The sequence below is a fragment of the Meleagris gallopavo genome, chromosome 19 (assembly GCF_905368555.1).
Source record: "Meleagris gallopavo chromosome 19, MGAL_WU_HG_1.1, whole genome shotgun sequence".
In the NCBI taxonomy this organism is placed as follows: domain Eukaryota; kingdom Metazoa; phylum Chordata; class Aves; order Galliformes; family Phasianidae; genus Meleagris; species Meleagris gallopavo.
Genome location: NC_139422.1, coordinates 8862797 through 8890662, shown reverse-complemented (window position 1 = coordinate 8890662; position 27866 = coordinate 8862797). Strand labels below are relative to the sequence as shown.

Below are 27866 nucleotides of genomic sequence, written 5' to 3'. Positions count from 1 at the left end.
AACCGTGCTGGCAGCCTTTTACCTCGTGTTGTCGTTACCAAGTGGTTTTTCCAGCAGCTGTCTGTAGCAAAGGCCTTCAGCGTGATGGCACTGATGGCAGAGGAGCGTCCTTGACCTGGTACACTGCCTGCTGGAATTTGGGCACATGTGGATCTCATTAAGCATGGGGAACAGCTCTTCTAGCTGTTTGGTTCTGAGCTGCTGGCAGCAGAATCTGCTGTGCCAGGCTTCCAGCCATGGCGTTAGAGCAGTGCCTGGCCTCACCTCCCTTTGGTCGAGGCACAAACAGAACGTTTGGAAGTGACGTTAAAAATTAGAGAAGTATTTATTAGTTTACTTATCCATTTAGTTTCAAGTTTCCAGTCACTCGAGAGCTTCTTCTGAGACTTCGGAATTTTAATTCTTTTGAAGTTCTCCAAAGTGAATTTGTGAGTGAAGTTGGCCAAAATGGCCAAAGCATCCTTTCTTGGCACCAAAGAGAGATGTGCATTTTAAAACGTACCAAATTACTTATTAAACTGTCTTTTATCCAATTGTTGGAAGAAACGGAAATGGTGCCATGTTTATGTAAGAGATTCTGGAGCGGATGGGCTCCCGGCGGGTAAGTGTTGATGTGACTTGTGCAGTACCAGGGAGGCACAGTGGTGGCTGCAGGTTTTGCTGCCGCTGTCCCGCGGCGTTAGAGCAGCACCGGTGATGTCTGTCACTCAGTTGGCAGCAGCTGCCTGCGATAAGGATCTGGAGAATCACCTGCGCAGGATCAGGGTTCAGCACATCAAGGTCGGGGCAGTGGCGGAAGAGTGGAAGATGCACGGGGGGCTCGGGCCACCTGCTGTGCCCAGATCAAAGGGGCGCGGGGTCAGGGGGCACAGCCAGCCCGGCCGGGCCTGTCTGCGGAATCGCTGCTTCAGGTTGTAAATCTGAGGGTGATTTCATTAAGTCCTTCTGGCTGCTGTTGGGGCATGAAATAATAAAATTTTATATCCGCTGCCTTTCCTGCTTCTGGCAGCCAGATTGACACATTGTTGTCTGCAGTGTTGTGGTGTTCTTAAGAAAATAAATGGAAACTATTAACTAATTAGAAGCGAGTCATTAAGCAAATGGATTTTAACTAGTGAATCATGGTTTCATAATAGCTTCACGTATTATGTACAAAATAGCTATTAAAATATGAGGGTTATTTTAAGATTCAAAGTAATTACCGGAAAGTGAATTTTCTGTGCCATTGCAATGTTTTCAATATATTGATCTGTTTGTGTCCGGCCATCAAACCTCACGGTCGGTTTGGTTCATGTCTTGCACGGTGTTTTTTTAAAGGAGGTATCCAATGCCATTGTTCAGCTAAGTGTGACTCGGTGGTTTTTATGGGAGGAGAAGCAAAAGCTGCCAGCAGTAAACGGTGAAAATAAAGTAACGTTTAGTGCAAATGGTATTAGTATTATTGATGTATATTTCTTCTAGCATATGACCCAAGTACAACAGAGGTGCACCTCTTAACATTGCTATATAGTTTCTCAGTGTTTTTGCTAACTTTCACATAAAACATTTAAATTACTCCAAGTGTGGCTGCTTGTGAGCAGGACAGGTTGTACTAACTGCTGCTTATTTACTGACCTAGTGTTTAAGGCCCCCTGGAGTTTGTTTGAAAAGTTAAGAGATTTTCACAGTAAAGGTGCCATTTCTGAAATTTAAAGTGCTCTTTTCACCAGGAGATAAGTTCTCTCTGATTAAGTCAGTAATTCTTACTAAGCCATGTTTATAGAGGCCATAAACAATGGGTTCAGTGTGCTTGTTAAACCAGCTTTCCTTACCTCTCCACTCTTTTAAACAGAGACATATAAAATAAAAGGCAGGTGTAGATGTTAGTCCGATTTGGTTGGGTTTAGATGATTAATTATGGCTACACGGAGTCCAGGAAAGATGGTTAAAAAGGGCTTGCAGTTGTAATCTGTGATGTTCAGTTTCACTGAATCACTTCTTTTGACCCAGCAAATCTCTAGTGTGCAGAAAGTTTAGATAAGCAAACTGCAATATTCATATTTCCTCTTGTTTTTACTCTCCACGTTTTCTGCAAAATCTGAGCGTACCGATTGTAGGTCCACCCTTTTTAGCAGGTATCATCTCATTTGTAAATTCTGTTTTCATATTCAGGAAGTTGTGAAGTGTGGATGCATACAGCTGTGTGGCTGTATACAGCTTAGTGGCTGCTTTTCTGTAACTTGAGAAAACTGGGACAACTTGCAAGGCATACCTGTGAAATAACCTACATGTTGTTGCAATTTGTAGTGTGCAGTGGGATTTAATATGAAAACAGCAATTGGATGCTTGGAGTTTTTACTGAAATTCCAGCAGAGTAAATGCTTTAATTTCCAGGTTCAGCTCGGCTGATACTGCATTTAGCAAAAGAACCATCTGATTGTTTTCAAAAGCCCTTATATCTACCTGATAACATCTTTATTAAAAAGCATAGTGATATGAATGATGGCTAAAACAGACCGTGGTGAATCAATCAGTCTGCATTTCTCTGGGATAAAGCACAACTGGACCATTGAAAAACTGTTTTTTTTTTTTTTTCAATGCAGTGCCAGAGAGATGCTATAAATCAAGTTATTCTCTGGTGTTTTATTAAATTTGAGCGTTTGTCTACAGGGAAATCCAGCGTCTTAATACGACTGTTGAGGTGTTTAAAGTAAGGTTGTGCTCTTTACTCTGTAAAGGTATAGCGTATAGCACAGCATTTAAATGTTAGCCTGCCTTTCTGATACAGTCATTTCTGAGCCGTGTGTGGAGGTGATTACAGTGATCAGCATTTATAGTCCATGCATTGTGAACTGTATCCCGTTGTACTGTATGCCTTGGCAGAGATGTGCTTGTGAAAAGCCTGTGCAGCTGCGGAAATCCCAACGTTTTGCTGAAGGGAAAGTTCGAAATTATCACTAGAGTCACAAAAACACCCATCGACAAGTTTGAGCACATTCGTTGCTTCTTTGGCAGGAATCAAGAGAAGGTTTTAATTTCTTCTGTCTTGTCCTACTAGCACTTGGTTTTGACAAGCTTCTGGCTTTAGTTAAGTGCGTTGCAAGACCTTTTTGTATGGGCTTTTTAGACTCCTGAGTATAAGTGAGATTTTTAATTTTCTGAAACAGGAAGGAGCAAATCAGTTTGTCTGGTGCTTCCGGACTCCTAGAAGGAGTGAGGCTCCTGGATTGCTTTAGAGTTTATCAGATGCAGCCAAGGGAGTGACCTTTGGTTCCTGAAATGGAGAGGAAAGTACCTTGGTTTATCATGCGGTACTTGTGCTTTTTGTATGGAAAGCATTAAACACAGGGTTTTTTTCCATTTAAGTTAAAGAAAATCCTCACAGAAGACTTAAACTTAAATGTCTTCAAAATGTTTTTAATAGTTATTGGCTTTTTTGTTTGTTCTCCCCCCACCACTGCTATAACTACACAGCAGCTTTATTTATAGACAGAGAACTGAGCCTTGAAGACTGAAGGTAATTATTTAGATGCCTAAGGCTCAACGTTGCCATTGTTTTAGAGCTCTAGTTCCTTTCTTTTAAGGAAAACAATTCCCTCCACCCCACAAAATCTTAATTAAAAAAGGTGAATGTTTATGTTCATTTTCTTCCTTGATAACACACGTTTAGTACTGCATATGATAAGTATTTGGGTTCTTGAATGTTTGTTTAAGGAGCAGTGGGAAATTTCCTTAATCACCAGATTTTGCACTTACACTTCTTTGATTTTGAAATTACAACACTGAATTTGCTAAGGGCATAACTGTGTACAGTTAGTAAAAACAAAAAGCCAACAACAGGAAAAACAAGGAAAGAGCACTATGATTCAATTGACTTGATAGTGGAAATAGTGTTAAAATAAATGCTTAAGTATTGTTCTTGTTTCTCTGCATTAGAGATGCAAGACTCAGCACAAGATTCGGAAGCCAAGCAGCATCCTTTACTCAATACATCTCTTACCTACTGGAAAAACCAGTAATTATTGTTATTTAAATTAGTTTACAAATACAAAAAAAATAGCTTCAGATCTTTACTTAGCTAGAAGCTGCTGAACATACAAACAGCTTATCAGAGTTAAGATAAACATTAGCAGAGCTGCTTGAAGCAACTCCTTGCTTGAATAATCTTAACCAGTAACCTTGTGGTTTCAAACATTTCAGAATGGGCAATTTCAGGAGCTCCCTTCCACAAATAGAATATTAATGCTTTAATACTGTAAGATAGAAAAATGAAACAAGTGGTTACAGAAAGACAGGAATGTTGGTGTTTTCTTTAAATGTTTGAGAATTGTAACACCATGATGTTATGCTGCCAGTTGTGTACTTTATGCACAGGAATTAACTCCTTCCTTTTCCTTCTCTTGAATTTGCTTATCTTTAGAAAGTGAGAAACATGGCCCTGGAAGATGTAGTGATTCTTAACGTAGACACCAACACACTGGAAACCCCTTTTGATGACCTTCAGAGCCTACCTAATGATGTGGTATGTATTAAATTATTTTATTCAATCATTTCATTACTGAGAAATGTAAATCCATTTGGCCTGTTTGTAGATTCAGGTGTCTCATTGTGCTGCTCTTAATATTTTGAGTAAACTGTTCTACCTCACTTGAGTTTTAATGAACATTGTGCATTTTTTATCTTGAACTGTGGTACTAAGTGGACTGTTTCATATTCACTTCTATCAATGCTCGATGAAAATAATTAATGAACTTATTTTTGTTCTCATTCAAACTTCTAGTAATTTGTTTTTTAATAATTTGATAGAAATGTAATACTAGTGTTTGATCTATCCCTTTATTGGGCAAAAATACATCCAGCTTGTTACTTGCTGCTATAATTATCTTCAACAAAGAGTGGAAATGGGAATAAGAGCGTAAGAAGTTGAGTCAGAGGGTGACTGCTTAGGAGAAAAAGGGGAAAACCTGTGGGTTTTTTTTTTTTATTTTTTTAACTAGTTCAAAATATTGTGCTGGCAGATAGATCCAAACCTTTTTATGTGTAGTTGAGAAATAAAATTGATATGCAGGGAGCTCAATATAAGCTGGTCTGTTTGACGAAAAATTCAAGTAATGGTGAATACCCTGTGCCTCCTACTGTGAGATCCCGTCATTTCTCTGTGATCTGTGATCCATTCTTCGAAAACAGTGAGCTGTAGATAAAAGGTCCGTCTTGATTGTGAACATGTTGGCTTTAGTCAAGCATTTAGTCTATAAAAGTTACTTCCATGGATCTTTCTGGCTTTTTATAGTTTTTCATTTTGATTTCACTCCCAGCATCCAAGTCTGCCAGCTGGTCATCACTCATGCCATTATCCACAACCCGGGAAATGACAGACTTGTAAATTTCATGAAATTATGTAAGAAATGTCTGGATAACAGTGAGTGCTGGGCCTCAAACATGGATATGATTTGTCAACAATCAAGTATTATATTAGACTTTATGAGACTTCATTAAAGGAGCTGTTGTAGGTGCACTGTAGAACATCAGAAGAGACTTCACCAATAAACACAGAACTTCAAGCTTTGGAATGTAGTAAATTTTAAGAGACTTCCTTCCTTTCGTTATTTACTTTTACTTTACTTTTTTAACAGTAAAGAGTTGTGTTTTATTAGTTCAAATTTCTTGATTCAGTTTTCCACAGGTCTATTTAAAAGCTACATTTTGTCTTGGAGGATGTTTGGAGCATAGCAGAGGAAGTGCTGCCAGCAAATTCAATTAACTGGCACGGCTCACAAATAGCATATAGGGTGTAATTTTTTTTTTTTTCACAACTGCTATATAAATACAGCTGGGATTAATATTTGTTGTAACAAAGCCTAAACCTGAATTGTGTTGCTTTGTGTAATTAACGTTTGGGATCACTGTTTATGTCTTACTTAGCTTTGTTTCATTATTTTTGTTACCTAGATAATAAAGTATTCTCCTCTAGGTCTTTTCCTTTCCCTCACACTGCTTAATATTTGGCTTTGACCACTAGAGAGCAGCTGCTCTTCTTTGCAAGAATTGAATTTCTGTCAGTTCTTTCATGCATCATGTGTTTGGAACTGTAAGTGGATCAAGTTGTTCATCTCAGCAGGGAGACTCTAAAGCCAATCCATTATACTTTTTTTCTTTCTTTTTTTTATTTTTTTTTCTTCCCTGGGAGGATGGGGAGATTCTGAGTGTATGTCCCTCCATGGATCTCAGTCTAAAAAGATACATTTATGATCTGAGAAACTAAAAATGTCCTCAACAGTTTCATTGCTCATGAACGGCTGTTTTGTCAAACTATTCTGCCAGTTTTCAACTCAGTGTGAACAGCAAGTAATTCATGCACTGCTGAATATACACAATATTTACTTTGCTGAATTAAATGGACTTATCTTCAGTAGTGAGGACAAACATCTGTGTGATGCATTTGCCATTGAGTAATTAATCCAGTGGAAAAATTGTAAAGCTCTTTTTATTTTTTCCCCTTTCCTTAAACAGCCTTCTAAATCAAGTAAAATAATGCTCCAAAGCCCTGTGATTACTTTGGAGTTTGAAGTAGTGGACCATACTCAAGTTTCAGGATAGTGATGTTGCTACCTATACAGTTGATTCTCAGCAATCTAGGATAAACTTTCATTTCTGTCTCTCCTACTGTACAGATGAACATGGGCTATAGTGAAATGTCTTCCCAGTTAACATTTGTGTTGCAGGAGCAGGATAGTATTGAGACAGTTCTGGTGGAACCAAATTAAGTCATTTCTTCGCCTTGGTTACCTCAGCAGTACCTGGTAGCAAGCAGAATTCAGGTTGGGTCCCTGAAAATCAAGGTGTGTATTACTGTGTTACTGATTAACTGAATCGTGAAAAACTGTGCCTCCATCACCTTCTGCTTCTGATAGTTTGCTGAAAATCTGGCAGCATGAGAGCACCCTGGGAAGTAACTTTCCTTTAAAATAGTCAATATTAAAAAAAGAGATTTATTAAGGACTGTGATTACAATAAGTGCATCTGCTGCTGACAAGTCTCCTACACCACCGTCTGTGTTGCAAGGAATAGCAAAGAGAGGGGGTAGTAATTTTTTTTTATGCAACCCTTATGGATTTATCATGTATTTCCAAATAAGTGTCATCTTCTAGGCTTAGTTGTAGCCAGAGCTTCGTATTGCAAGGAATAAAACATAAGCTGACTCTGTCAACTTTAGTTTTTATTAAATGAAGCCGTGATGCAATGCCTAATGTACAGTATACGGCAGTAAAAAGATCTTACATATCTTATGACTGTGTATTGTACATTTGTACTGTTCTATGAATATTTTAGGCTGTCAGTAACTTGGTTTTGTCCATTCACTAGCAAGTTGCTACAAGAGGGAATCCCGTATTACAGTTTTTCCACTTAGTGGGAAATTAACTGCTTACAGGAGAGCAAGAATTACTAAACTGCAACTCTATAGGAAAACCATTTCCTTAAAGGTGAATCCATTTTTATTTCTTAGACTGTGTTTGCAGTAGAATGTTTCTTGCTTTATTCATGTTGACAACTGAAAAGCCTTGGACCTAATTAAAAGAATTTCCACTAGCACCTTTACTGAACCATTTCATTATGCTGCATTGCACAGATTGCATTTTGAAACATGGTGATAGTTTAAATCTGACCTTTAAACCTGAACTGCCAGAAGTATAAAAATCTTCTTTAAAACACTCACAGGGTAGACTGCATGTATATGTGTCTGTTTGGCTAGAAATAATCTTCATATTGAGTGGTCACAGTCTTGTTTTTATAAAAGTACTACTGTTTCTTTTAGGCAAGAGAAAATCGTAATTTCGCTTGTGTACTAAGCAGAACTTTGTACTGCAAAATCTAATTGGTCCTGTGTATTAACTTTTACCAGAGTAAAATTGAACTTCTTTTCTCTTACTTGTTAGTCTCTTAACGTTTAATTTTCTTAAAATTACGACATTTCTATTGCAGTGACTTGATAGGGGAATAAATGGATGCATACATAAAACAGACATCATACAGTGTTAGATTTGGTCTTAGGAAGAAATAAATTATTGGAAAGCTTAAGGAATAAGCAACATATCTATCAGTGTTCTGTAGAGAAATTGAAACTTTCAGTTTGTTGTGCAGCTGAGAATAGTCCTTTCCTTCAAACTAATGGTTAAAGAAAACCACATATAAGTGTTTGAAATGTATTTAAAGTTTTTCCTGGGCAGAGACATTTTATTTCATTTTTAAGAACTACCTGTAAACAATTTACTTAATACAGGAAATGAAGTCCTATTTCATCTTTACAGCTATCATCAGACTTCTTCAGACACGAAAGAGTTTGGTGTGTTGTTCAAGTTTGAAAATCTGATTAAGCTGTTACATTTTGAGAATGACAGAAGTCCTTGAGAGACAAAATCTCACTGAGCAGCAGTGAGCTTGATTTTGGGACATGGTAGACTTTCCACTGAATCTCTTATCCTGTATTATGTCAGTCTGTTCTTATAGGTTCATTAGCACATGAATCATTGACATTAGCCACAGCATCCCATTTATAAACAGTACTGGACATGCTCTTGATTATTTCTGTTACCCTAAATAGCTGTAAAGAAAGTTCTTCTATAGCTGAAGCTGCAGGAAAAAAAAAGTAAAAGCAAATCTTTTTCAAACTGTTTTAATAAAAATAGGTGGCAATATCTAGTTCTATATATTTATGTATTTAAAACCTAACAACAAAATGAGGAATTATTCCCTTCCCTTTGGAAGGAACCAAGATGAGTGATGTGCTTTCCAGAGAGGTGAAACTGAAGCACTTGAGCAGTTGATTCCTAAAACCAAATTACTGAAGGCAAGCTCGTAGCAAAATTCCAAAGCAGAAAAAACTCATTTGATAAAATTTTAGAGATATAGATGAGGCCAGAATAAGCTTTTTGTTCTGAGATAGAGGATGAGGAAAGGTCTTGGAAGTTAATTTGAACATTTAAACCATTGGTGTATGCTTTGTGAGGTGTTGTTCATACTCTCAGAAAACACAGTTGGTTGTGTTCACTGTGGCTGAATCTCCCAGTTCTGTAAATTGTACTCCTACAATCTCTGTTGTGTAGCGTGAAGTATTTAGAGCTGCTCCAAAGGAGTTTTTCAGAATAGCATTTGAGTTAACGAAAGTCTCACTTTTTATTGATTTCTTTAAAGTCACAATACACATTTTTACAGTCGTGATCTTGTGCAAATCGGGGTGGGTGGGGGTTTCTGCGTCCCTCAGGAGCGCCGCTCTGTTCTGCCTTACGCGTAAGGCATCCCACCGCGCTCAGCTGCCTTAAAGAGCACTGGGGGAATCTGTTTCCAGAATGAATACCCAGATTGTTGTTTTTGTATTGCTGGGTGTTCTGTGAGATCTGTCTCAAAAAAAATTACCTTGTCCTAGTTCTGTCTTCAATACCAAAAAATTGCTACTGACATAACTATTTGTTAATGATTTAACAAACCTGATAACGGTTGCAGCACAGGCTCAGCAAGCTTGATGTTTGTCTTTGAAAGGTTTTTTATCTCCTTTCATGGCCTGTGTTTGGGAGAGAAAAACGCTGTCACTACCAATAACATATAGGTACACCACCTTACTTCAGCAGCTCTCAGCACCAGTGAAGGTATCAAAATAAGAACCTCTTCGTGTGTCTGAGCAGTGCTGAGTGCAGAGAACAGCAGCGGATGGCCCTTTTGCAACTTCAGCCCTGCTATACATAGAAAACACCTGCATGTGGAGCACAGGGCAGGGCGGGCACCGCATGAAGAGAACACACTGACTGTTCTGAGGGACAGAATGGCGCTGTGACGTGGGGGTGGGAGAAGTGCTGGGCTCCGTGCTCTGCCCTGCGCTGGGTGCCAGCACTCAGGTGTTGGTGTCGGCGCTGTGTGGGACTGCAGCCGGTTCCGGACGGTTGCGGCTGGTTGTGGCTGGCTGCAGGGCACAGCTGTGCCTGTGGGTCAGGTGGTGCCTCAAGGAGTGCCATCGTAGGAAAGGCCTTCTGATTTCAATTTAATATCGGTAAAAACATCTTTGTGAGTCTGAAGTTTAATTCAGCTGATTTTTTTTTTTATGAATTCTAATCTAGAATGGCACAGAACTCCATGGGCTGCCTTCAGAACAGTGCCCAGTGTTGGTGGCCTCTGTGTGGGAAGGAGGGCTGAGATGAAGCTGTTGTCATCCTGATAGTAGTCATATCTGGGAGGACAGAAATGGCAGAGGAATGATTTCAGAGCAGCAGACTTCAACTCTGAACTAATGATGTCCTTTTTTGTTGTAACTGTGAGAGCTGTCTCTTTAGCTGTGTCCGGTGGTGTGAAGCTGTTTGTGATATGAGAATCACCTGCACTGCTGGTGTGATTTCAGGTTTCTGCTCTGAAGAACAGATTGAAGAAAGTTTCTACAACCACTGGAGATGGCGTTGCCAGGGCTTTTCTAAAGGCGCAGGCGTCTTTCTTCGGGAGCTACAGAAACGCACTGAAAATCGAACCCGTAAGTGGGGAAGAAGTCAGGATCTGTGGGGTGGGCAGGTGGGGACTGACAGGAGTTCAAAGCATGTAACCCACTGACTGAGGTCTATATTTTGGCAGCCTGGATGACCAACTAGTAAAGAAATGCAACAAGCATGGTCAGTCACACAGGAGAAAACCTCTCTCAGGAGAGAGATGGGAGTTACTTCCTTTAGAAGAGAATAAAATTAGAAAAAAGATGATAACAATGTATTCATTAATGATCACAGGAAGCCATTGAACAATTGGCCATTTTCTCTCTCAGCAAAACCTCAGTATTCGCTGTACTGTTTTTAAAGGCAGTAAAAGATTTGTTTCTTTTAATGTGATATGTGTGTAAATTTGAAACAAATAAATGCAAATTATGGAATCATGGGAGTTAAGAAGATAGTAAAAATTAGTAAAGAAATTATGCTTTCACAAAAAAAGAATGTCTGGAGTTCGAACTACTGACACTAAACGTTCTCTTAGGGAAATTTAATCTCGTGCTTCTGGTTCAAAGCTGATCTGTAGTTTGCAGTGATTCTGTGCCATCTGAGCAGGGGAAAGATTTTTCAGTACTTGATCCTTTATTTTATTGCTTCTAGTGAGGCATCTGCTCCTGGCTTACTGCAGGGGCTTCGTGGACTTAAATACAAGTAATTCCAGCCAAATTCACTTATTTCCATGTTTTGTGACATTTCTGTGAGGTACATAGGAGGTTTCTATTAAAGCATGTGCGTTAGCTGATAGACAGAGTCAAGGTGTCAGAGATGGTGTGATGAGCATTGAGGTGTAATATGTGAGATACATTCCAGAAATATGGGAAATGGGACAAATAAAAATAATAAATGTAGAGTGTTCTGCAGGACACTTCCAAAAAGTGCCATATATATTCCGTTCCCATCCCTAATCTAAATCAGGGGAAATTTAAGTACGTGCAGTGACAAATTTTAGTGTGGTGGTCACAGGCTTATTTGATCTACTGCTGTTTAGACCACTGGCTGCTTCAGAGGATGTCTGTAGACGGGAAACCATACTCTTGCCTTAATGTCATCATCTCTCATCCACAAACATTTGGAGGTAGAGCAGAAAGTTGATGGTACCTGCGGAGAGCCTGAATACCCCTGGGAAATGCTAAAATGCATTCTGAGTGTATGTGGGGAGGGTAAATTAGGAGAATGAGAATGAAGGCTTGCTAGTTGAACAAAGGTATATTCTGTATTCTGCTTTTCTGTGAAGACTGTTTGTCACGTGCCAGACATTATTAGTATTCTCCCATCTAATTTTAGTCATTGTGTAAAAGAAAGGAAGTTGGATGGCTGGCATAGTGTTTCTTGGGGTTGAAGATGTTTCTGTTATTAAAATCTCATTATTTCTATTGTTTGTTTTACATGTTATTCCAAATACCAAAGGGGAAAAACTACTCAGTCTGAATTTTAGAGTCTCGTTACCACCATCAAATAAGCATGACTCCAAGAAGCCATATTCAGGGTTCAAAAGGGACTTTTGAAATCAGTGTGATTCCTTCCACTTCCTACTTGGGGAAATGCATGTATGCTGTATGTGGGGGAAAAGATAAATAGTGTCAACTTGTATGTGCATAGTTGGGTGTAAGTATTGTGCTTTCAGAGGTGAAATAGTGGCAGATATTTGAATTGTTGTCCGTATAAATAACAAAGATGTCAGAGAGACTTCCCTTTATTTACATGGGCCGTCTTGTTCTCTGATGCTCCTCCCAGTAGTTGCCAGGCAACTCTGGGAATATTGGTGTGTGCTTTGCCTGGGTGTGTGTGAGATTATCTAGTTAAGGAATTCATGAAGAAAAATAAAAATTTAAATCGCTTTTCTGGAAATACCATCTGGTATTTTGAAGGCTGAATGTTAAAGATGAACATTCCAAATTAGTTGACAATGGCACATCCCTAGAAATAGCAACTTCAAGGGACAGCTAACCTCAGGAAGTAGAAGAAATTTCGTTTGTGTATGATTTCATCAAAGAAATCGTAAACATAGTTGCACAGATATATTATAAAATGTAATTCTAAGGATCAAGAGGTGAAAATTTCAAAACATTCTTTCCCAAGTCATTTTATACATTAAAAATCTTATTTCTGATTATAAATTTTAGTATCATGTTCTATGTAAAAATAATTTGCAAAACATAGCAAGTGTTTCTTTCACGTGCTGAACACATCACGATCAAATGACCTTGGTTCTGTTTCCAGTTCTGCCACAGGTAGCTTGTAGGGTACTGAGTGGGTCACACAACTACTCTACACTTCATTTTGAAGTATGCCAACAGTGAATGCAGTTACTGAGAAACTTTTGTTGCTGTTGGGAAAACCGTGTTTCAAAGTTAACTCGAAGCTCTTAGAAAACTTCATCTCAAGAAGATGCAGCAAAGCTGCACACAGTAGTACATAATGCAGCAAAATGATCAGAAAATGTACTCGCTATGTTCCCAAAAGAAAATGTGAATATAATAGTGAATCATCATTCACTGACAATTTGGAATGTAGCCGACATCTTGCAGCTTAAAGCACTGTTTCCTGGTGTGGAGCACTTTGGATGCTGCTCTGGAAATACTGCCCTTTGCTCTCATACAGTCCCATCTCCTTAGATGAGCTCTTACTCTGGAAGCTTCTAATCCAAAGATTGTAATCTTATGTACTGTACATCTAAACCAGCACAAAAAGGGAGTCACTGCTGCTGTGAACCTTCTGAGGAGTTCAGCAGCTATGACTTCTGCAAGAAAACACATATCCAGATAGTGCAAACTGCAACTGTAATCATAAATGTTGATGTAGCATAATCACTGATTCATTTATGTTTCCTACTGTGCATACATGCTTCTGGAAATTGCTTTAAGCCAGATTGATTGTGTGGAAGTCTATATCTTACATGTGGTGTACTTACATCTCCATAAACCTCTGCTGCTGTCAGGGCAGTAAATCTCTTTAGAAGTGGTGTGTTTACTTTGGCTGTATTGCTGCAGATTGTTAACGTTAAGAATGTTACTTAAATCTGTAGCAGTGATGCCATTGTGAGCACTTTGTTCAACTGAGCGATTTTTTTTAAAATTCCTAATTTTTTGCCGGTTGTGGAGGGGATGTTTTTATCGTACTGCTGTACCTTCAGGTTGTTTGCAGTACTCAGAAGTTGTGTGTGTTGGTGACGGGGAAGAACAATGAGACCCGAGTCTGCGCCGCGGGTGTTGTCTGTGCACTTTGTTATGCTGACACCTAGCGGTTGGCAGCAGCGTTTCATGGGTACTATTTCACTGATCTTTGTTAAGAAACAAACATCATCACATCTGTGGTGTAGGTAAGTTCACTGCCTAGATTCACTAAAAGCAGTAGCAGGTCGGGTGTGATGCAGCACAGTGACTTGGTTTTAGGTTTGTCATGCCCGTATTGGTGATGTGAGCCACACAGATGCTTTTTCACCCAGAACTCGTGTGGCAGCTCAGCATCAGGCTCCAAGTTTGGCAGTCTTCTGAAATGACAAGCTTTGCTGTGTGCTCCCTGGGTATGTGGTCACTTCAGCAGATATTGCAACAGACCTTATGTATGAGAGTACAACTTTTTTTTTTGCTGGGAGATTTGAAAAGCTTGTTTACATGCACCATATAATCAAAACATTTCAGTTTCCAAATCTTTGTTCTTTTTCTATTTTGTAACTGTTAGTACACTATAAGGTGAAAATTTAGGTGCTTTTCTTGAGTGCTGTTATGTTTTAATGGATACCTAAGGAAGTTAATATTCATAACACAGGTAGATATCAGCAGCTACGTGCTGCTGCAGGTAGCTTTTTCTTCAACTTCACAGTTTTGATTTGATAATTTCTCATTACATGCAGCCACTGCAGACTTTGGTATTTCCTTAATGACTCAGTATTCATGGCATGCTGAACTGAGAGGTATTTGTAATACAAGGTGAAATAAAGTAAATTGTTTTCCTACTGATCTGCCTCTGAAGAAGCCTGTCTGTGCATGAGATTCTGGTGTTTCTCTGTGTTTGAATCAGGCTGCCCTAGTTTGTTTTTAAAGTTGATTATGGATTTATTAATGCACATATTAGAGTGATGAACTCTGCCTTCTGTGTGAAAGTTTCTTTCTTGTATTGTCAAACCTGTATCAATCTGATTTTGGTGGAAATGACAAGCATCTAGCATCTTTTACACTGGATTTGTACAGTAGCAGTATATGTGGGTACTTGCAGTATGTGCCAGTTTGTGGCTCTAATTTGTAACAAAGTCTCTGAGGGGGTGAGATTAATGCAGTTGCCATAGTTGTAGTGAGAACTGCAGTCTGCATTATTTGGCTTTTGCTGTTTTCTTGAGCCCAACAAAATCCTTCATTGCTTTGCTCTCCTTGAGAGACCCTTCTCTCTATCTGCAAATGAATTGGAATGAAGCAGTAACTGTTATCTATTGAGTTCTGCACTCTTTCTAAACAAACCAATCTGAAAAGCAGGAAGGAAAAGAGCAAAGGAAACTGACTGTATTGTAAGTGTAATTATAATTTTATGTGGGCATTGTGAAATCAATGTCAAAGTGGAAAAAAATTGGTTTTAGCATCATGTGAAGCATTAATTTATTTTTATGCCTTCATGATTAATTAATCAATATTACTCAGGTTTATCAGCCTTTCCAGCCGTTCCTTGTATAACTGAATAATTTCTGACTAGCTTCAATTGTTCTGGATTGAATTGGTTTAAATGTAACTTAAATATTCTTCAGATAAAACAAAATCTCAAAGGACAGAGTGTGAGTGTACTTTTCCACTTCCACTTGCTGTGGACCCTCCTTGGTGCAACCAGTTGGTGATTTATGAAGTGGACAACTGTGCGCTTAAGACTTTATGAAACTCTTCGTAATCTTAATATGAAACTGTAACTGCCTTATCTAAATTATGTTGTATGTATGTACACATCATTGGCTTAGTTCTATTGTCCTTTCAAGTCCTGCTAATTTATATTTGAATTCTAAACAGAGGAGATGTTGTACTACTATTTTTCATAATTGGAACTTCAATGCAAATTTTCTGTGAGCAGTTGTGGGAAAAAGAAAAACATACCAGCATGAATAGAAAAAATAAAATGTTTTCTTCTAGAACAATAACGCTCAATTCATTCTAAATAAATGAGTCTCTTCAATTTGTGGTTTTGTCATACTTCCTCAGTGGTGTAAGGGCATCTGGAGGAAGTGCAGGACATTGGACTTTCATAAGGAACATGTAATAAAACAAAGGTATCTCCTGTACCGCATTTCCAACTTTCCTGCCTTGTTGCAGGAGTGTAGAGACATCCCTGGAGAGTTGTTCTGTGCTCTTGTTCTCTGCTGACAGTTTCTGTTACCCAGTCTGGCAAAGATAGCAATCATATGTCTGCACTGCTGTGTGCCCACACCTCTGGAGAGGCAGGTTTCAATGGCACTTCCCTCGGCAGTTTGCTGGCCTCTGAGCTCTCCTTGTCTGCAGGGCACACAGCCTTCTTGGCCCTGCTTCCACCAGTGCCCCTGCAGCACACAGCATGAAGATGTGCTCCAGTTCTAATGTTGTGTTGGTGTTAAGATTTCGCAGTCTAAGATACTTCAGGTGTGTTGTTGACATCTGAAGTTCTAAGTAGGTATGAACTTTGATTCCATTCCTGTTACAAATTCCGTCCTTAGAATCTGGGCCAGTATCACAGTAAGGATTTTTCCATACTCTGAGGTTAGTTCGATCATCTTTTTTTGTTGTTGTTTTTGCACCTCTTATAATTTTTATGCTTCTGGGAATCACAAGAAGTGCAATGAAACATCGATACACATCAAAGCAGCAATGTGATGCTGTGACGTAAGGCCAGTGCATTATTTTATGTCAGTCTCTTTCTCAGACAGGCACTGTCATTTCCTTTAACGATCTCAGAGCCATGAGATCCGAGTGGGACAGATGTCAGAAAAGCAGAATAGATAACCTGTGATGCAGAGTAAAAGAGCAAATGCCAGATTTGTCTGGAAGTTTTGTTGGAATATGTGCATGCAGGAGCACAAAACGTTTGTGTTACATACTGGTGCATAATTCACTTTGAAAATGCTTTGTAGCAGTTGATGCTTTATCTTCTGTGAAGTCTGATTGTTGCCATGGTGATTTTTTTTATAATTTTTTTTTATTTTAAAGTTACTCAGTGGAAGAGTAAACAGTTGTTTCCAGCTCCCAGGAACTGCCACAACTCAGTTACTTCCATATAACCACCACTTGTGTTACTTGTTTTTTTTCCTCCAGATGTAAGTTTTAAAGATATGCATTGTACACAGAGCAGATGGATCCTTTTCATGAGAGTTGTCTTGTTATGCCAGAGTCTTGTAGGAGCATTTGTTCACAGATAGAAAAACCAATTAAGGAAGTGTGCCGGTGAACACGTTGTGTGTGTACAGACTGCTCAGAAAAAAAGACTGCAGGGCAAACGGTGAGCAGAAGCATATATAAAGTACTTCCCTCTCAGTTTTGTTGTGATCCTTTTCAGACAGCATCTTTGTCCAATATAGTTTTGCATTTCTATTTTACTTGCTGTCATGTCAGCTCACCGCTGTGTGCCTGTATGGTCAGTCCAGTAGTGCCTATGTGATGGTAATTCCCCAGTCTCAGCTCGTTGGCTTTACTGATAGCAGTGCAAAGTGACAGAGTATAAAAAAAGTGGAGATAAATTGAATTCTTTTATATTCTGGAATTGACACTTTTTTCCTAGTATGAAAACCTTGTGGTGATCTGTGGAAAAGCTTTTTTAGTTACTGGGGAGATACTGTTTTGTTTTGCTTCCGAGTAATTCGCATTTGCATTTCAGTCCTGTTGCTGTGTTCTCCCTGTGAGCAATACTATATAATGCTGTATAATACTATTATACTATATAATACTATAGAACAGCACAAGCAAAGGCTGACAGATTTCAGCCTTTGCTTGTGCTGTTCTATACCTTAAAAAAGCTTTTTTTCCCCCTAGTCACACACTTATGGTTCTTCAAAAGGTATTTAATATTCTAACATTTTTTTTTTTTATATATAAATGTATGTAATGAAACTTAAAGTGATTAATATCTTGTAACAGTTTGAGGTAATTACAATTTTTCTATACCTTCCAAACTGAGATGAGGTACTGTGCTCTGCTGTTCTGTGTACCACAGCAGGGGGAGGAATGACAAGAGAATTAAAAATCACTAAGATTCTGAATGAAAGGTAATAAAAAATTATATTTGAGAAAAGTTACCACAGTTCTGCTGAGAATGGCACATAGGAAACATGGGGAAACCTAAACTTCCATGAAGGACATTTCTACCCTAGAATATGTAGTCAAACTTTCCTGTCCACGTGTGTTACAGTGCAGAACCAAAAGTGGTAGAATGGAAATGTAGGGATCGTGTTCTGTGCATCTCAGGTGCACAAAGAGCAGCATCTGATGAAATTTTAAGTTTCTTTGAATGTGATTTTCTGAGGCCTGACTTCACAAACTGCTCTTGAGATTATCAGTGTTTACCTGGACATGCTGACATAGAAGTTTCTGCGTTAGCTTTGTTGGAACCTGTGAGCGTGCTGAAGAGCAGCACTGGTGTTTTTTGTCTGAGTGACTTGGCAGCCTTTGCAGATGTTACACGTGCAGCTGTCAGGCTGGGTGGGATCGGGCTGGGGGTCTTCTGCCTTGGAGCTGGAGAAATAAAAGCATCTGTTCAAAAGCCCCCAGATCTGCCTATTACCAGGGGAAGTTGGAAAGTGAGGAGCAGAACCATGATATTTCAGCTTCACTGGGGGAGGATTTGTACATTCAGCTGATAAATTATTCCTCTGTGCCTTTTGCACCTGATTCTCTGGCTTTTGTACTATTTTATACATTTGTTTTTGTTTCTCCTCAAATTGTTTCAAGCCTTTGTTAGTTTTTGTCTTACTTTTAGCCTTTGCTTTTATCGCGTTTTCTCCTGATACTTTACTTATAATTGAGAGTGCACAGCCTCAGCAAGCAATGAAGCAGTGTGCAAATGCTGCCAGGCAGGAAAAGTTGAAGATATTTCCTGAACTAATAAAGCGCAGGGGACTTAGAGTAGAACAATGAAGCAAGTAAACAAACACCAAGGATAAAATGACACAACCAGTGAATGTGGCTTCTGTGTAAGGCACTCAGTGTCTGTATGCTTTTTAAATGAGCTATGAATAAGTTGCATTTTGCATTGGTGGAAAGAAAAAATCTAACCAAAACAAAAAACAGAAAACACCCCCAACTAACCAGAATCACCAACAGAATGCAACAAAACCCAGTTCTGATCAGTAGAGGAAGAGAGGAAAATGTGCATTCTCCCTGGTGTGAGCAGCTGGATGGCTCAGCATCAGTGCAGCTTCCTGCGCAAGGAGTTGGCAGAAACGGTTGCAGATTTGCAAAGCAGTCTTCAGTAGCAGGCAAACTTGATGAAATTATGAAAAAAATTAGAATATTAAATCAGGTTGAGGATAAATTAATAGCACTTAATAACTGAAAAATCATGCTGCTGTGGGCTTTCACCATGCACATAACAGATTTTGTAAGATTTGAAACATAAACTTGTAGTACAAAAAGAGATATTTAAGTAAAGTGAAGGGCAACAAATCAAAATTACTTGCAATGATTTGCATAGGTAAGTAATGGAGATCATTCAGTGAAAGTCTAAAAAGATGCGGGTGTAAAGACAGAATGAGACACTTGTATGCATGACATAATTGACAGCTGACTGTGATTGATTTCCATGACAGGCAGCATAGGAGACCTGATCTCATTCAGACTTGTGCTTTAACTCAGCATCACATTAAGGTATTCTGATGCTGCCCTGGGGCTCAGCAGTATCACATGTGAATGAAGCCTCAGCAGTGCTCACGCTGTCGCTTTGCTCTGCAGTCCTGGGCAGGGATGGGCGCACTGCTGGCCGGGGTATTCGTCTGGGACTCATCACTTGCTTAAGGCCTCTGCAAGGGAAGATGCAGAAGGGGACTAAGGCTCTTTTTTGGTTTGGCTTGTGCATATTGACAGACAACTGGGCAACCTTTTCCCTCAAAATGTTGATTTTGTTATGGACTGAGCATTAATGAAAGATAAACTCTGGCTCATAGCCAGGAAGCTGTATGGGCAGAGATCATGTCAGCGATGAGGACCACCACGTTTTTCTTCCTTCTGTATCTTAACTGTAAGCCCTGTAGACGGCTGTGCTGTTCTTTAAAAAAACAAACAACTTCAGTCTAGTAGCTCATCAAATGAAAAGGTTTCTTCATATTTTTTTGTAATTTGATTCATTGTGTTCTGTTCCTTTCATTCAGTGATGAGTAACTTTTGGCAATGACAGATATTCTATTGTGACAGAAATATGCATTTTGTAAGTCATAGCTTTACTTGGTATTTAAATCCACTGTGTATGTACAGTGTGCAAGATTTATGCAGAGCACAGCTGGAGGTATTCTGCTCAGAATTCCTATGGCTTAAAATGTCTCTTTCAAGTTTGAAAATGTGTTGTGAAGTAGCTACCATTATGATAATTGGAAGTTCAGCTTCTCTGTCTTGCCTCTATTATTTTTTTGAATACAATTAACACATCACACACACTTCACCTGGTCTCTCCTCATTTACCTGTGACACTTCCTTGATATTTATTTAGACACATGTGGTGTTTTTGCTTTGAACTCAATAGTTGGTATATTCACTAGTTGTTTTTTTTTAATAAACATTTTTCTCGTTTAAAGATATACAATTAGTTGCATTGTTAGAGAAAAGTATACATATTGATGTCAATTTATGTCTTTTACTTATTTGTTAGATGATCAGGATGTAAATTGTATAAAGATTGTAGAGATAACTGTGATTACTTTCAAATCAAAATACCTGCTGAGGAGTTGCTCATGCAGCTCATCTCACTGTGGTTCTTATAAGGGAACAGTACCGAGAAGGTGCAAGGAGTCATCTAGAAAAAAACATATGGCTGTCAACACTAAATACTAAAGAAATATTTGAATTATACATTTTATTTCAGATAGTTGTATTTTCTTTTGGGTAACATAAATACAAAGCACAGAACTCAGTGTTTTCTTTAAATTAAGCTTTATTCTGTCACATTCAGCTCCAATGCTTTTATCACTGAGAATAAAAGTAAGGCAGTGCATTTGTTTGAAAAATCAAGAAAATTTCTTAAACTCAGTAAAATAGTATTGGCATAATTTTTGTTTCTTAAATAATTGGCATGTCTTGCTGTAGCATATAATTTGTATATAGCTATTGGCAATTTAACCTCAGTATCCTCCAGAATAAAAGCTGGGAATTGCATGAAACAGTTGTTAAAATTTTGTAAAAGAGGAAGAGTCTGTTTTGACAGATCGGATTTTAGTGATATGAAAATATCATAGTGCTGTATTTAATTTGTGGAAATTGGATTCAGAGGGGGGGTTATTATTTTAGGAACATTCCCAAGGCTTAGAGGTTTCATAAGAAATAAATCCAAAATCGCCTATGTTTGATCCTCATGGCAGAACGGAAATTTTGGATTGTTGCATTAATTGTAGCAGCAGTTTGGGGTGAATTGGTGCTGTGTTTCTGTAGAGTTCCTGTTCACTTTCCACTCTTGTGATTACTGCTTTCCAGAATATTTGCAGTAACTGTGTTACTGAACAGGCTGATACTTGTAAATTAGTGTAATCTGGGAAAAAGGTATCATCTACTGAATACGAATTCATTGCTTTGTTTTGTATTTAAACAAGCATGATCAGCTCGAGGCTTTTCAGATTACTGGGTCTTCATGCTAGTTCAGAAATGTTCAGAAAACAAAAGTAAAGTAGCTGTGCATTGGAATGAGTTGTGTCTACAGCGTGGTTTTGTTCTTGTAAGAGGTTTGCCTCTCAGCTCTCGTGCACTGCAAGGCCTTCCTTGTTTCCTGCAGCACTGCTAAGGGATGAGGTGTGTAACCATGTGGTGTAAGGCATTTTGGAATGTTGTCTGGGATAAAAGATATGTGGTGTGACAAAAGACAAGAATGAGGTGTGCTGGTTGCCTCGCTGCAGTGGGCACTGTGGGGAGATCTGTTGTTCTACAGCCGCATCTTCACAGGGCTGCTTAGGGAAGGGCATGATGCAGGTGTCTTTAAAATAGGGCAGTTATAGAGGACACTTACATTGCAAGAATGCAAAAGGAAATCAGAATTTTCTTTTGAGAAACCTTTGGCTTGGACTTCAGGTTTTCAAATGCGTATTTAAAATGATCTCTGTGTAAAACCACTTGGAAGAGGGTTTTTTTTTTTTTTTTTTTTTTTTAAATGAAATCATTCTGTGATAAAATATTTCAAGTACTGGCTAAGCTGTAAAGCTTAGGGCTGATAAACAAAGCATCTGAAGCCAAATGGCCCTGTAGCTAACCCCAATTAAAATAAAGATTTCATTGCGCTCTGTCCTGACAGAGAGGGAACATATTGTTGCCTTTAAGGGAGTTTGGTTTAGTTAATGAAAGAATTTATTTCATTTTTTCAAATACAGAACCTAATTAAATAAGTTTCAACTTGACTTGTACTTGAGGACATTTTAACTCCTTAAAGGTTACTTTTGTGTCTATAGTGTAGCTCTCATTTGAATAAATTCCAAGATAGAAGGTAGTTACGCGATTTATATAAGAAATTTTATGGTATATCTTGTGTGAGAACCATATGCCTGTTTTATATATACATACATAGATGTTGTTCATTCTAAAATTAAAAGCCTTGTTACTGATGTTGCTCTCTTGAAGCATTCTATTTAGGATTCAGTATTACTCAGATAGCAAGTTATACAACATGCAGTCTTAACAGTGATGCAGTGAGGATGGCGGGTCTTTGCTCTGAATGCACCTTAAAAGCTCTGCAGAGCGTGCATACGTTAGTGCTGCTATTCATTGAAACTCAAAGATGTGTCAAATGATTATTTTTTGTGAAGTTCTCAGAGCTGTGGTTAAAATCTGTGTCTCTAGAACGTTTGTTCTTAGCAGGCATTATTGGTGAAAATGAAAACAATTGGTAGGAATTACAAACAGGATTGATTTGCCTTTATTAAGGATCTCTCTGTATAGTGAGGTTCATCCTGCACTTGTCAACCAAATTCTCCAGTAAAAATATAAGAAATAAAGAACACTGTTCTCAGAGATGCTTTTCTTCTTACACATACAAATATTTTATATTCAACACTTGAAGGCAGTCAAAAAAACGAGAATGCTATCATCTACCTTACTTACTGGCCTGAAAGTTAGTAACTAAGTTACTGGTGTGTCCATTGTGCTGGAATCTTGTGAGAATGTTTTGTTTTTATTGGGTGATGATGAATAAAGCTCTTTGGATGTGCTCTTGATGATTTTTCCAGCGTATTAACTGTAATTAAAAGCACCCAACCAGCAATATTCGTAAAGTGCTGCATTCTTCTAAATTAGTTCTGACAGAAGCTGAATCCAGGCAATGAAGTTCATGTAAATAAGTTCAGGTAAATAATTTTCAGTTGTAACACAGACGTAAATATTTTCCCCAAAAAACATTACATCTAGCCAGAGTTCTAGGTATCGTAACTGCACTAAAAATCATGTTTCCTATTAATTATTTTGCCGTAGCTTATATTGTGCTCAATTTTAATTAAATTTGAATTGCTCTTTTGCAGTCATAACTGATGTGAACATTTTCCTAAGTCTATTATACCTACAGGACATTTCCTCTACGTCTTTTTCTTGCTTCTTGTTTTTCATCTTGTCCATTGTTCATCTTGTTCATCTTGTTCTTTGGAAGTCTTTGGTGTTGTGTGAAGGAGAAAACGATACAGCAGTTTGACTGGCAAGTACTCAAACAGAAGAAATCAATTGCATTTTGTATTCTTTTGGACTGCTGATTACAGCACCCATATAAGAAGCCTTAAAAACCTATATATTTGATAAGGATGATGGGGTTTATTTGATTGTACTTATGTTCAGTGTCATGAATACAATGAATATCTCACGTTTAGTTTTCATGCAGAGACTGAATCTCTAAATATAAAAACCAATTCCGTGACGCTACAGCATGCAGTTCTTGCTTTTCTGCCTTTAAGGGCACTGTATTCACACACATTAGACACAGCTTTTACTTTGATATCCCAGAGTCTAAAAAATCACTTTTTATGCTTAAAAAATTCAAAAAAGTGTTAGAACATCAGTCCTTATCATTGCATAGGAAGCTCTGTAGTATTAATTGGTTGTCAGATCCCTAAGAAATAATGGATTCATGCACTCGATCATAATGCCCTGTTCAGAAGTTGAAGTTTGTTGATGTCCCCAGCCTCTCCATTTAACACAATTACAGATATGCTTTCAGGACGTTTGAGTGGATTGCATTTCATTAATATGATTTGAGCAGACAACACTAAGTTGCTGTTGGGCCTTCTCTGACAGCTAATTACTGAAATGAAGTGTGTAAATGACTAAGAAACAATGGAGCACTTGTCAGAAACATTAAAACAATGCAGAAATAGTGCCAAATGCTAGAGTCACTCTGTATGTTTTTTTCCGGCCCTAAAGAGCAAGCTTGGGACATGCATAGCTGTGGTGGCCAGTTAGAACTTGGGGAAACAAAGTTTGTCATCACTGACAAAAACACAGTATTCTTAGATTGTTGTATGGTTACACTTCTGCTCTTCAATTCATGCACCAGCACATACTTAGCAGATTGTTAACACACTAGTTTTTGCTTACAGATGTCATTTTCCCCATAAAATGCTTAATCTAATTATTTAAATGTTGGAGATTCTGTGCATGTTGGCCGATTTTGTAATCTTATTTCTGGGAAAGGGTCTCCCAGACAAGTTGGAGGAAGTGGGTGGGGGTGATTTTGTTTATTCCCATATGAAAAACAACAGGGCCAACCGATGAGGGTTTGTAGCAGGAAGGTCTGAAGCAAACGGAGGGAGACTTTTCTACGTACAATAACTAGCAGACCTGGTGGGTGAACCTTAGGGCATGATCTGAGGAACTTCGTATCAGCTTTAGGGGACATTGGAGAGGGGCCTCTGTTTGGGTTTATTTAATACACAAGCGACAGGAGACTCCTTGAATTTCTTCAGATAGTAGAGAAATAACATTCAGGATTTCTACCTTCCTGGTATGTTCTAAGCATCTGCTTGTGGCTCCCCTGGATACAGATAACCAGAGAGACAGCCTATTCATGTGATCAGTTATGGCATTTCTTTACTAAAACCGCTATTTTCTATTTTTTTTCCCTCCTTATCCTAAATTTGGGGATCAACCATGAGAAATGCTGTTGCTTGATTATGAAGTAACTTGTTAGAAAGAAAAAGCAGCAACTTGTTTCTGACACAGTGGATGAGGCTCTGTCATCCCAGCTCCCTATGATACAGTCAGGTACTTTGATAACAAGTTTGTTTCAGAAGATTTTATGGTTCTGTTTAAGAAATGGTGTTGCACCTTTGGTCTTGAATACCTGTATACTTTCTCGAAGCTTTTTGTATACCTGTCCTTTTTTAGTATAAGAAGCTAAAGCCACAATGCCTTCAATACTGGGGAACAGGCTTATCTCAAGGCTTTTGTTAATCCCTAATTACACAATGTATTCTTCATTTATATGCCTGCAGAATTATTAAAAGCAGTGTAGTGCAGGTTACAAAGTATTTCTGTCATTGTATTCAAGTTTTCTGCATTGTTGTAAGAGAAGGTGCTGGTTATTATTGAGATTTTTTTTTTTATGCATGTTGGGAAGAGCCTTGGATTATCAGTGTTGTTATTTTGAGGTGTTCAGCCATACCCTGATTGATAATGAGAGCTGGTGCCACCTGTGAGCAGCTCCCATAATTTAATCTGTGCAGTTCAAAGTCCACAAGTAATATGAAGACAAGGGAGTTCATATTTAATATGCTGCAGCCCTTATGACCTCAGTGATACTTGCACGTTCTCTGGTTTTGCAGGGGATTTTTCTTTCCAATCCTTAACCGTTTCAGTTAGTAAAGGCAAACAGAATAAACTGAGTGGTTTTCTACATTCTATCGACGATGAGAGTCAAGCATTACCTTGATCTAATCAGTTTTGCAATCTGGTGACCTATGCAAAGTTACAGCTTAGTTTTTTAGTTGGAAAATGCACCTTTTAAACTATATGGCTTTTCTTGAAAATTCAAGAGTTGTAAGTAATATGCTTCAGAGATCTTAGTTTAATATTCTTTCAAGAGCAATTCGAGGATCTGCAAAGGTGAGTTACTGCAAACATAATAAATGTAATAGATGTGACAGTGTACGTAGTACAGGTACTCAGGCACATAATGCAGTGCTGGTGACTTAGGTGATTTAAGGGGCATTGTTACGATGTGAAGCATGATTTACTTTATTTCAGTTACTAATGTCTCCAAGTTCTCCTTAAGGAGGATTCCTTTAAATTTTCTTCATGCTTGCATGTTTTGTGTTACTAGGTATTTGAAGTTTCTCTATGGCCATTACGTCCAGCCATGGTGCTGGCAGTTGGGTCCTGTTGCAGCAGGAAGGGGAAGATGTGTGTTACTGATAGCGATTAGGCAGGCTCCCGTTCTTACACTTAAAATGTTGGATGTCTGTCTAGACCTAGTTCTTATCCCTCTTAGTGATGCTAATCCTTTCTGTGCATGGTACAAGCAGCTGATAAAAGGTTGTGAGGAAGCCATTGGTTTTGGAGGGATGCTGTGATTTGGAATCTTGAAGCATTCCAGAAGATGGAATAAGATGTGCTTGCAAAACTGCAGTGTTTTGTTTACCATTGCGTGCAGTGATAGGACAGCATATTTTTCTGAAACACAGCAAAAATTGTATTAGAAAAATATAAAAATCGCTATCTACTTAAATGAAAAATTCTACATAAATTTTTATTTAAGTGTAAACTTACTAAAATTACCAAGCTATATATATATAAAACTCATCAAAGTTTTTTCTTGTCAGCATTTTTCAGTGCGTTATTCAGTGTATTCAATATATGTACATTTTTCAATGTATTGCAGGGGGAGAATAGGTACTCTGCCAGAGAGATTCCAGGTAAACAGGACGCAGGGTTACACAATTTAGTAGAATGCTTTTTGAGGGGAATTAATATAAACTGCCTTGCAAGTTCTGGGAGTGGAAATCATGTGGATACCAGGAAGTAAAAAAAAATCTCTCAACAAACCCTGTGATCAAGTAGTAAAATAATTGCAATGAAAAATACTCTTTGGTGTTTTTGAATTCAAATCTAAGAATTTTGGATTTTTGCAGGCTGATTCAAACTAGAGAAAAAAAGGACAGCAGTAGGTTACCTGGAAGGAGCCTGTTCAGCTCAAGTGTTCATGTTGAGGTGCTGCAATACTTTGCCATCCTTACAATTCATTTTGCAAAAAACAAGTTCCAGACTGAGCTCTGCTTTCATGTATTCTCTCTCCATGGAAATTATGTCCTTTTTCTCATTTCAAATTAGATGAGTACAACGAAATCTTTATTTTACATATTTATTAACAAGGCTTTCATCCCTGTGGTATTGTAACTTCACTGCTTTGTGCAAAGAAATTACAGGCAGAACTTGCAAACATTGAGGAGGTTTACGTGATCACTCTTTTTCAAGCATTATTGCTCTTATCTATGTTGTTCTTGCACATTGCTCCACCAACCAATATTTTCTAGTGATCCTTCCATATGTTGATATCATGACTACTTGTAATTCAGAGATTAACCGCATTATAGACCTTGTGTAAAGCTCAGATCTGTGCGGATTTTTGTTGTTAGAAACCTGATGTGTGAAGAAATGACGTTGAGCCCACTTTCTGGGTTGGCGAGAGTTAAGAGAATTGTTAGCATCACCAGAAAGTATTTGGTCAGGTACTCAGGTGCTGGAAATTTTCTTAGCAACACTGGTCACCTAGGAACATGATCATCTGCTGTTCTGGGGTGGAGATTACAAAGCTTAATGATTAGCTTCTATAAGCTGCAGCTGATGCCAGACTCTACCCCCTTTACACCTAATTAGCCTCATTAATGAGCTCTTCTGCACTCCGTAGAGAGGGCTTCCTCCTTGGAATAGGAGGCAGAAATACCTCATCCAGGTAGATGTGCTGAAACCTTTAATTATTGCTCACACCTGCAAAGCCCTGTGTCTCTGAAAGCAGTGTTGTTTAGCTGAAATTGTGCTTGTTTACGGTGACCACACTACAAAGTATTAACTCTTTAGCACCACAGGAGTTGTTTCTAAGCTTTAAAAGTATTAATGTAGAGTGGAAATCTAAATGAGCAAATATTTTATACTTAGTCAAAGTAAAATTGGGCATGTTGGGGAGAGGAGAAGGGCATGTTACATGTTTTTTAAAGTTCCTGAATGCTTATTTTGCTTAACCCTGAAAAATGAGTTGGAACTGCTATTGAAT

At 38.3% G+C, this 27866-nt stretch overlaps 1 protein-coding gene across 14 annotated transcripts in view; it reads left to right on the top strand.

Moving 5' to 3' along the window:
- The window catches only part of DENND1A (DENN domain containing 1A), a 174585-nt gene that overhangs the window by 97453 nt on the left and 49266 nt on the right, over positions 1-27866 (top strand). For all 14 annotated transcript variants that reach the window (XM_085239413.1, XM_085239403.1, XM_085239405.1 and 11 more), the window contains 2 exons: positions 4400-4501; positions 10364-10489. In XM_085239413.1, the coding sequence (XP_085095539.1) occupies positions 4400-4501; positions 10364-10489 (228 nt within the window). The remainder of the gene's footprint in view (positions 1-4399; positions 4502-10363; positions 10490-27866) is intronic.